Below are 12226 nucleotides of genomic sequence, written 5' to 3'. Positions count from 1 at the left end.
CCACCACTCAGGATCACACACCCTCAACATCCTCCACCACCACGCAGGGTCACACACCCTCAACATCCTCTACCACCATGCAGGATCACACTCCCTCAACATCCTCCACCACCACGCAGAATCACACACCCTCAACATCCTCTACCACCACACAGGGTTACAAACGCTCAACATGCTCTACCACCATTCAGGATCACACACCCTCAACATCCGCTACCACCACGCAGGATCACACACCCTCAACATCCTCTACCAGCACGCAGGATCACACACCCTGAACATCCTCTACAACCACACAGGATCACACACCCTCAACATCCGCTACCACCACGCAGGATCACACACCCTCAACATCCTGTACCACCATGTAGGATCACACACCCTCTACATTCTCTACCACCACTCAGGATCACACACCCTCTACATTCTCTACAACCACACAGGATCACGCACCCTCAAAATCTTCTACTACCCTACAGGATCACACACCCTCAAAATCCTCCACCACCACACAGGATCACACACCCTCAAAGTCCTCTACCACCACTTAGGATCACACACCATCAACGTCCTCTACCACCACGCAGGATCAAACACCTTCAACACCCTCTACCACCATGCAGGATCACACACCCTCAACATCCACTACCACCACACAGGATCACACATCCTCGAATCCTCTACCACCACACAGGATCACACAGCCTCAACATCCTCCACAATCACGCAGGATCACACACATTCAACATCCTCCACCACCAACAGGATCACACACCCTCAACATCCTCTACCACCACGCAGGATCAATCACCCTCAACATCCTCCACCACCATGCAGGATCACACATCCTCAACATCCTTTACCACTACGCAGGATCACACACGCTCAACATCCTCCACCACCATGCAGGATCACACATCCTCAACGTCCTTTACCACTATGCAGGATCACACACGCTCAACATCCTCCACCACCATGCAGGATCACACTCCCTCAATGTCCTCCACCATCACGCAGGATCACACATCCTCAACGTCCTCCGCCACCACGTAGGATCACACAACCTCAACATCCTACACCATCACACAGGATCACACACACACATCATCCTCCACCACCACGCAGGATCACACACCCTCTACATCCTCTACCACCTCGCATGTTCACACACCCTCAATGTCCTCCGAAACCACAGCAGGATCACACACCCTCCACATCCTCCACCACCACGCAGGATCACACACGCTCATCATCCTCCACCACCACGCAGGATCACACACCCTCAACATCCTGTACCACCAAGCAGGATCACGCACGCTCAACATCCTCCACCACCACGCTGGATCACACACCCACATCGTCCTATACCACCACGAGGGATCACACACCATCAACGTCCTCTAACACCACGCAGGATCACACACCTTCAGTGTCCTCTACCACCACACAGGATCACACCCCCTCAAAGTCCTCTACCACCACGCAGGATCACACACCCTCAAAGTCCTCCACCACCACACAGGATCACACACCTTCAACATCCTCTACCACCATGCAGGATTACACATCCTCTACCACCACACAGGATCACATACCCTCAACATCCTCTACCACCAAGCAGGACCACACATCCTCAACGTCCTCTACCACCACGCAGGATCACACACCCTCAACGTCCTCTACCACAACACAGGATCACACACCTTCAACATGCCCTACCTCCACGCAGGATCACACCCCCTCAACGTCCTCTACCACCACGTAGGATCAAACATCCTCAACGTCCTCCACCACCACGCAGGATCACACACCTCAGCATTCTCAACCACCACACAGGATCTCACACCATCACCATGCTCTACCACCACACAGGATCACACACCCTCGACATCTTCCACACCACGCAGGATCACACACCTTCAACATCCTCCACTACCACGCAAGATCACACGCCCTCAACGTTCTCTACCACCACGCAGGATCACACACGCTCAACATCCTCTACCACCACGCAGGATCACACACCCTCAATGTCCTCCATCACCACGCAAGATCTCACACCCTCAACGTCCTCCACCACCACGCAGGATCACACACGCTCAACATCCTCCACCACCACGCAGGATCACACACCCTCAATGTCCTCCATCACCACGCAGGATCACACACCCTCAATGTACGCTACCACCACGCAGGATCACACACCCTCAACATCCTCTACCACCATGCAGGATCACATACCCTCAACATTCTATACCACCACACAGGATGACACACCTTCAACGTCCTCTACCACCAGCAGGACCAAACACCCTCAACGTCCTCCACCACCACGCAGGATCACACACCCTCAATATCCTCCACCACCACGCAGGATCACACACCCTCAACGTCCTCCAGCACCACGCAGGATCACACACCCTCAACATCCTCTACCACCATGCAGGATCACACACCCTCAACCTCTACTACCTCCACACAGGATCACATACCTTCCACGTCCTCCACCACCACGCAGGATCACACGCCCTCAACATCCTCCACCACCACACAGTATCAAACACCCTGAATGTCCCTTACCACCACACAGGATCATACACCCTCAAAATCCCCTACCACCACATAGGATCACACACCCTCAACGTCCTCTACCACCAATGGGGATCACACATCCTCATCGTCCTCTACCACTAGCTAAGATCAAACACCCTCAGCATCCTCTGACAAGATACCTTATCATACACCCTCAACATCCTCTAACACAGTGCAGAACCACATAACCATAAAAAGTGACAATTCTTGCTGAGGTATAGCTCCGTGACACAGCCCTTGCCTCTCCTACACATGGCCTGTGGTTTGATCCAAAGCACCCCCTTTACATTCATATTGATACCACTTAAGCCTGGCTTCCTGTTTACAGCAATAATATAATGTTTCATCTAAAACAAAAGTACATTGAATGGTGAATAGAATTTCAAAGGGGAAAGTGTGGAGTGGGGTGCGGGAATTTCCATGGGATATATTTTTTTTAACCATGGAAAATGCTAATAAAAAATATTTTTAAAAGTACATTGAAAAACTAGGAAGATATCAATAAATGGTAAGTGACTACATAATAAATATCTCCATCAATTTAAAGTTTGGAGAAAGATGGCAAAATCCTTAGTCACCTGCACAAGCCTGGGGAAAAGATTCCATAGTCCAGAAGTCCAAAGTGCAGGCCACTGAGCTGCAGTGAGTCCTCCAGGATGTAAGCTCCATCACATTTACCCTTTCCTTAGTTAACTTGCTTCCCCTGAAGCAATAGCATCCTAAAGTTTGGGCTGTATGGAAAACCAAGCATGGCAGGCAGCACTCCTCTCATGCTCCACCCATGGCAGACATTGAGAAATGATCACAGAACTCTCAATGAGCCATAATGGTCTCTGAATCCATCATAGCGCAGCAAGCCCCAACTCAGAAAAGAGCCAACATGGGGACTGGATGTCTTTGAATTCCCCTGAGAAGAAATATTCTTGCTTTATTAATAATAGTTGCTATGATGGAAAATGGAATTTCAAAGGGGAAAGTGGGGGGGAGGGTGGGAATTAAAATAGGATATTTTTTATAATCATGGAAAATGCTAATAAAAATTTTTAAAAAAATAATAGTTGCAATTAGCCATTGATAATTCTGCCTCATCTTGACCTAACACATGTCTTAGCACATTACATATATCTCAATCCATTTGTGTTACCAAAACAAACTACCTGGGACTGGATAAATTATAAAGAACAGCATCATATGTCTCTCCTACTTGTGGAGTCTGAGAAGTCTAAGGTTAAGGTGCTACTGGGCTCAGTACTCTTTGCTTACAAGGTGGCACCTCACTGTTGCATGTGGGTGGAAGAAATAGAGGGAGAAAAGGACAGAAGCTTCCCTCTAGCTTTTTTATAATGTCATAATACTCAATGAGGGCAGATCCCTCATGACATAATAACCTCCTACAATCGCATCTTTTTAAATGTCTGTGCATGGTGTGCGTGTGTGTGTGTGTGTGTGTGTGTGTGTGTGTGTGTGTTCATTATGTAAGAGTGTGTGCACACATACCACAGGACATGTGTGGAGATCAGAGGTCAACCCCTACTGTTGGTCCTCACCGTTCACTTTTTTTTGAGTCAGGGTCTCTTGTTCACTACTGCATATCTCATCCTTGCTCACTTGGCTATAGGTATGCTGGGATTCCAGAAGTGTGCTGCTGCATCTGGCTTTATGTGCATTCTATGAATCTGAACTCAGCTCCTCAGGCTTGTGTGTTTTTTTGTGTGTGTGTGAATCTAGATTCAGATCCTTGGACTTGCTTGGCAAGTGCTTGACCCACTGAGTCACCTCACCAGTCCCCTAAAATCACCTCTTAGCACTGCCACAATAGAGACAGATTTTCAACATGAATTGTGGAGGAACATATTCAAACGTGAGCATATAGAAGTTTGGTAAGTGTTCAAGGATCGATACGTTCATTGCACTCCACTAAATAATGCAGAAAAAAGGGCTGGAGAGATGGCTTAGTGGTAAAGGTGCTGGCCTGCAAAGCCTAAGGACCCATGTTTGACTCTCCAGATCCGACATAAACCATAAAAATAAAGGGGAGACAAGTGCAAGGTCACACATGCCCACTAGCTGGCACAAACATCTGGAGTTTGGTTTCAGTGGCTGAGACCCTAGTGTGCCAATTCTCTCTCTCAAAATAATTTTTTTAAAAAAATAATGCAAACAAAAAACGAAAGATGACACCAGAACAGAGTTTGGACATGGCAGCATAGCAAACAAGCCCCAGAGCCCAAGGCTGCCTCCTTCCTCGCCTCCCAATTTACCTTATCTGTGTCCAGATGACAGACACCACTTAGCCTGCAGTCCTGGGCACCCTAATGCTCTACTCTACTCAGCACACACCTGCACCTCTACCTAGTAGGTCTTCCTTTCCTTTCTATCTGCCTAACGCCAGTCAGCTTCAAAACTTGAGTAGACTGGCCCCTCTTCTCTCTCCTTCTGTGACTTTCCCTGACAGCAAGTGACACACACTGTGCGCCCACCCAGTCCTGTATATGTCCAACTTAGTAAGTTGAATGCCTTCTGTATTCTTACTTTTCTCCTCAGGGTGATGAAATACCTGAAAGAAGCAACTTAAGGGAGGAGGGACTTGTTTTGGGTCACAGCCTGGTGGGGACACAGACTCTTGTGGCAGGGAAGACATGGCAGAAGGACCAGCATCTGCAGCAGCAGGAGCATGAGTCTGTATGCTCACATCTCAGCAGACCAAGACAAGAAGCAGGGAAGAGCTATAAAGTCCAGCACACCTCTCAGCGACCTACTTCCTCCGGTGAAGTCCCATCTCCTCAAGGTTCTATGACCTATCCAGTGTTCTAATACATGAGCCTATGGGAAGATTTCAATGTAAGCCACATCGCATTCTTTGCCCCGGGAGAAGTGCCATCCTGAGGTCCAATGTCTATGTGTTCTTCTCTCAAACTTTGTTAGCTACACCTATGAATGATAAACAGAATGCAGACATCAATAGAAATGAAGAAGGCTATGTGCTTGGCAAGGCTGCACTGGTTCACCTGGAGTATCGCATTTAATTCTCATGGAAACCTATGGAACAACTCTAGCCCTGTGGAGTCATTTTGAGCCTCTTTTCACAGTGAGCCAGGAGGCCACCATGACAGCATTCAACCATCCACTCTGCAGACAAAAGCCCAAAGTAAGAAGAGGGCCCTAACTGAAGCTGAGCCAGAGGGAGACACGGGAAGAGCCATAGCCTAGCAGTGTGTATAAGACACAACACTGCCTCTCTGGGAATACAAGAAACTCAGCCTGAACTGAAGACGGAACTGGAAAAGATGAGGCCAGGCAGCCTTAAGAGCTTCCCAGCAACCACATCATGGGCAGGCATGCTGCTCCACTGACAGCTATCCACAAGGAAGACCAGGCCACAGCACCGTGCCTTTTAGGTATCAGAATTACGTCCATGATCTTATTGTCAGGTGTGGCTGCTGAACCTGGTATGAATAGTCACAGCCAAACTCAAGAGAAGGTACACAACCACCGCCAGGCCAGTGGAGCACACACACAGGCAGCCTAATGGGCTCTGGGACCCTGTCCAGGTTGGCTGGTCACTTCCCAACAAGGCTCTTTTAATCCATCTGCATGTTAAAGTTTGCCAGTGCCCCAGGCCACCTGGGGACTCTCAGGGCACAGCCAAGTGACAAGGGGCCAGTTACTGGGCATTTCAAGCCACTGTTGCCAACACAGACCCCTGACACCTTTCAGTGAAACTGTCATTTCTGAGTGCAATAGTTGGAGCTGATACGCACACAGATGGAGACAATAAAAGACAAGGGCTCCCCAGAGCCATTCAGCAATGCCACAAATAAAAAAGGATTTGCACAGTAGACCCTAAACAGCTTCCTCTAGCCATTGTGGAAAGCAGATAAATGAGACAGGCTTAAGTGCATGTCCCTTGTGTAAACAATGCACATCCAGTGCACAGAAGTAAAGACGCTTCGTGTTTCTTGGAGTATTAAATGTATTCAGAGGGGGTGTCTTCATGACCCTTGTCTGATGATGCAATCCTCACCATGATGAGAGGGACGATGCCCACAAAGGTCGTCTGGCTGATGAAGATCTCAGAGACGAAGAGCTCACTCATGGAGTCTTCGGCTGGGTACTCGACCTGCCAGGTGATTTGTTGGGCCCCAGCCAACCCACTGCTGTTGTCAACTCCAAAGGCCACTTGCAAAATCTCATACAGGGAGCCATTTGCCCTGGAAGACAAACACACGTGAAGATCAATGGCAAATCCATATTCCATGGAAGGCTCAGAATGCAATGAGATGCCACATTCCACCTTGCCATGCAGGAGAAAGATTGGCAGCTTCACCATAGCACAGGGCAGGGCAGCCCCATGCACAGGTCACACATGGGTGGTGGCACCACAGAGTGGGTGCACAGGCCTTCCCTGTCGGAAAGAATGGTCTTCACCGAGAAACTCAGCACCTTCCATCCCTAGGTATACCCTGCCCTGCTCGGCCCTCTGCGGGCCACACATGCCCACACCACCCACACCACCACCTGGGACTACCCCCAGAAAAAGCCAAGAATGATTTCTCACATCTCCACCATTCCCTAGCTTAAATGTGCCAAAATGATTTTATGCATTTTCATCATCCCCAAATTATGAGGCACATCCTCAGTTGTGCCTACTCCCGCTTCGATGTAGCTATGTACTTGCTGATCAGCAACACGGACTCCAGGATTTACAAGTTGGGGAAACATAATGGTGCTCTGAGGTCTCCCAAAGCTGGACACCCAGGAAGCAGCAATGCTGAGAAAGTGAAATGCCCTGGAAGAAGTGAAGGGATGTGACTAGAGATGGCATTTAGTCCTGCTGAGACTGTGCTCTGGCTCCAAGGTAAAGAAGGAGAAAGGGTTGATGTGCAGGCAAGGCCAGTAGGTGTGTGTGAGAGGGTCATCCTCTTAATAAGGCACGTCCTCCTGCTCCTGGGCCAACCTTACGAGCTGCTATGTCCAGCAATAAATAGAACAGCAATAAATCCAGAGTCATCTCTGTATAGAAGGGTTTTATTTTTTTTAAAGTAATTTTCCTAAAACCAGAGAAAGATCTTTTACTTCAGCAGTTGGAATGCAAGCTAATAAGTCCATTTCTATGGAAATGAGCTCATAACTGTTAATTTCACCTGCTCCAGATCTACTCTTGATAAGCCTTGTGAGTTTAAGAGAGAGCTCTATAATTCCCTCATTGAATAATTGCAACTGCCTTTGAGAACCAGGACTCAGTTTCAGTCCTCAGGCACCTTCTCCTGGAGTGAAGAAATGCATTGCTGAGCATGCAGTTAATTGTGAGGGACTGTATATGTGAGTGTATGTGTGAATGTATGCGTATATGTGCGCATGTGAATGTAAATGGATGTGAGTGACTATGTGGATGTGAACATGTGTGTGAATGTGTGTGCAGATGTGAGTATGTAAGTGTGGATTGTGCAGATGTGTGAGTGTGAAGAAGTAAATGAGTGTTGGGAGGGGATAGTCATGCGATGCTCTCCCACTGAAATACAGCCCCCTACGGAGATGACTTCCTTCCTAGAGCCCCATTTCCCACAAAAGCTTCCCCTCTAGAGAAGGAAAGCCCCGCCCACCCCACCTCGAGCCCTGGGATCCCTGAATGGAATGCTGGCTGAGACGCGCAGAGTGGCTCCTGTTTAAGCTGTCTGTGACAAGGAGAGAGGCCAGAAGCTTGTCCCCAGAGACCAGTCAATCATTGGTCAATGTTCACAAGAGGGGAAGAAAAAGAGGGAAAGGTGAAGACAGGAGGTTAAGAAGAGGGAGAATTTGACATCTTGTCATTTACATAGATTATTTTTCTCCCCACAAGCTTCTAGATGAGTCTGAGCCACTAAACCAAGATGGTGACACTTTCTCCACCTGGGATTTTCTAGAATTGGAACACCAGTGGTCCCGGTTTGGCTTTTCTTGAGATCCTTGTCCTGTGTATTGATATTACAAATGAGTGAGAACAGGTGAGCACTGAGCAATGTCCACACTGACTGGGCACTCCAGTGTGAGACGTGCCACTCCCTCACAGCCAACACACAGACTGCACCTCAGGCTCCACCCTGGAACCTGGGCTGTGGACACTGCACGACAAAGGTGCCCCTGTGTAAGCTGCCATCATTTCTGGAACATTGGGAATTCAGTAAGTAGTTGTATAACTTCTTGAACACACAGGGAAAAGGCCATGAGAACTCTGAGTGCTGTCTTCCACATTCTGAGAGACCAGCAGCTTCTCATCAGTGGAGTCTTAAACCATGTTCCCCTGCCTAGCTGCAAGTATCATACACTGTTAGAGAACATTCCATCTCCACCAATCATGGTCTGCAATCACTATGAGACCCAGCTACAGCACATTCTCTCATTCATCGGCCTGTATTTAGTACTCAGTCTGTGTTGGTCATTGAGAATTTGCTGGGATACAAAATAGATGAGACTCCTGACCTACTAGGAAGGCAAGCCAGCAACAAGTCTGCACAGTGCTAATGCTATCAGAAGAGCAAAATACAAGTACTCGATCTGTTTACCAAATTACACTAAATTTTCAATTTTAAATATTAAAAGTTTACATTTATAGTTACTTTAATTTTAATATAGTGTGAATTACAACAGGAGACCAGAAAGTGGTATTTAGGGAATGCCTCAAGAGGAAATGATTGACATTTGAAGTGAGACCTAAAATATGGATGGAAGCAAACAGATCCTCAGCAAATGTTGTTGAATAAATAAGCAAATCTATTTTAAGCCAAAAAAAATTCATGGGAAAAAATGCATCCCAAACGACCAGCATGAACACAAGGTGCTGCATTGAAAAGAGCATCTTTAAGTCATTGTTCAAATGCTGGCTGCTCAGTGAAGCCTCCTCATTTACAGCCTCGCCCCGTCTCTGCCCTTGCCTTTTCTTTATCCTGCTCTGACTGATCCACGGCTTTTGTTTCTGACATACTGTCACTTATTGATTATTTATATTGTCACAGATGGACACATGCAGACACTGAAGAATATGATAGAAAAGCAGACACTTTTGCCTGTTTTCGCACTAAGGTATTCCTGAGACTTAGAACATTGTGTGGAACACAGTAGGTGCTTATTAAATACTTCTCAGATAAACAAGTGAATTCATGAGTATCCAACACAGTGTGAGAAGTCCCCAGGAGCACTGCTAAGTGAGCCCAGAGGGACTGTTGCATGTGTTAGGAATAAACAGACACAAAATGGGCTGGTGGTCCATAAATGATATCCAGGGCACAACTAGGCTAGGCCAGGTGTTGAAGAATAGGCTTGTATTACAAGAGACACACAGCTCACTCTCTGGAGTCCCCTCACCACCCACTCTGTCCCCTACTGAAATTCTTTTTTCAAGAGTCCCCACTAATGCCATGGAGGAGAAGACATGCTGACTTATTACTGAGGAAGGTTTTGATGGAATCTCATAATCAATTCCCTAGTCTAGGTTCAGAAGGAGGGGCAAAGGGTACTTACACAAAGGTTAGCATGAAACTTGAGAAAATCCCTGGTATAAAATTCTCTGCAAGACCTTTGGAATGTACTCCTGTAGCCAGAAGTACTCCAGGACCTGGATGGCACACTCCAAGGATATAATTATATAATATGCAAAATGTTGCTTACAGGGACATGAAGCAGGACTGGACAGGTGGCTCGGCAGTCGAGAGCACTTGCTTGCTAGACCTATTGGTCTGGGTTCAATTTCCCAGTGCCCATGTGGAACCAAATGCCAAGGGTAGTGTATGCATCTAGAGTTCATCTGCAGTAGTGGGAGCACTGGTACACCCATGTTTGCTCTCTGTATGCCTCTGCCTCTCCCTCTCTCTCTCTCTCTCCTGCCTCTCAAATAAATAAATAAATAAATAAATAAATAAATATGCTTTAAAAAATGAAACTGGAAACATGTTATGGTAACTAGGGATGGATGGTAAAACAACCTAACAAGCCATTACAAATCCAGGGCCTGGAGGATGAAGCAAGGGGGGCATTTGGGGCACCTATTTAGAATGAAGCCATCACAAGGACACATGTCTGACAAGAGCTAAGCCACCGTTAGAGAAGCACACTCAACACACGGTGAGAAGGAAGGGAACAAAGGAACCAGCACCAAATGCATTGTCCTTGCCCCCAGCCTCTCTCAGATCCTTGGGAATCTCAAAAGCTGAATGCAGTGGGAAGACAGAGAGGAGGGAATGGAGGTGATGCAAATGCTCCTTCTTTGGGGACAGGGAAGGAAAGGGGGAAGAGAAGAAGCAACTGTCTCTGATATCAGTTGTTCTACCCCCAAAAGCTGACCACAAAAAGACCTCAACAAAAGCCTGGACACAAGAGCTGGGGCAATGTCTTAAAAGGGTAGAGTGCTTACTGTACAAACATGAAACCTGACACTTTCTGAGGTTAGACCCTAGCATGCAGGTAAAAAGCTGTTAGCCACACATGACTCTAACCGTCACCAGGTTAACTGAAAAGTAATAAAGAATGTCAGTTCCAGGTTCAGTGAGAAATTCCATCTCAAGGAAATCAAGGTGAAGAGAGAAGAGGACACACACTGTAACATACATACATCATACCACACTAGAGCACATATACACACCACATACACACACTCACAAAGCCTGGAGACATACTGGATCAAGGCACTTAAAGACACTCATGGACATCCTCAGCACCATCCCAGTGGTCATGAAACTGCCAGGTTAGTTAACCATACAGACTCACTAAACAAAGGTTTAAGAGACCACGTGTGACTGAAAATGTACACAACTTTAGAAATCATCCAAGAAATTCACAGCAAGAGGCTGGGATCCTGCAGCATGAATAGGCCTGGGATACCAGCCCCCTGGCTCCTGGTTCCTCTGTGGCTGCTATGGGGTGGCTGGGGCCCTGCGCTCATGTGCAGCCAGAGCACGCCCCAGCTCCCTGTTCCCTAGTGGGGTAAGTAGGGAGCCTCTGGGTCCCCACACAAAACATGCTGTGGCAGGCTCACAAACAGGCATCCACCTGCAATCATCTCAAGCCCAAACTTGTGACCTAGGCAGGCCCCATAATCACCATGACTGAGATTCAAACCCCCAAGTGGGATCCCTGCTATCTCTCACCCTGCCTCCCACCACTTGCCACAGTCAAGCCCACTAACAAGGACCAAGAAGTGAGTACCAGAGAGTCAACAGGACCCTCTCTGGTCACTGAGTTGGTCAGGCATCTCAGAGCCCCACCCAGAATTCCCAGGAGAGTAAATACATGAAAATGACCTGCTCAGGCTCAACAGCACCCAGTCAAAGCCTTGTGAACACACCAGTTTATCATGCCTCCCTTGACCAAACCTGAACAAGCAATCAACGCACATTCCACAAGAGATACTAATTGCCACAGTCCCAGAAAAACAAGACAATGACCTCAAGATGGACAAACCTCAATACAAAACAAAGAACACAAAACACCAAGCCAAAATATCCCCGCCTAGGTCACCGAGCCCCACAATGGAAGACTGCATTGCAAACATAGAGGAAAGTCTAGCCTTAGAACTCCAAAGTGAAGCTATGGCAAGTACATCCAACAAACTTAAGGAGGCCATGAATAAAAGGATGGAATTAGTTGAGAACCAAAATAAACA

The 12226-nt window shown here is 47.4% G+C and overlaps 1 protein-coding gene across 2 annotated transcripts in view; it reads right to left on the bottom strand.

The window, feature by feature from the left end:
• Positions 1–12226, bottom strand: part of Tmem132b (transmembrane protein 132B) — a 423578-nt gene that overhangs the window by 129584 nt on the left and 281768 nt on the right. For both annotated transcript variants that reach the window (XM_045132377.1, XM_045132378.1), the window contains exon 4: positions 6617–6803. In XM_045132377.1, the coding sequence (XP_044988312.1) occupies positions 6617–6803 (187 nt within the window). The remainder of the gene's footprint in view (positions 1–6616; positions 6804–12226) is intronic.

Source organism: Jaculus jaculus, chromosome 13 (genome assembly GCF_020740685.1).
Source record: "Jaculus jaculus isolate mJacJac1 chromosome 13, mJacJac1.mat.Y.cur, whole genome shotgun sequence".
Taxonomy (NCBI): domain Eukaryota; kingdom Metazoa; phylum Chordata; class Mammalia; order Rodentia; family Dipodidae; genus Jaculus; species Jaculus jaculus.
This window is presented reverse-complemented; position numbering and strand designations above follow the sequence as displayed.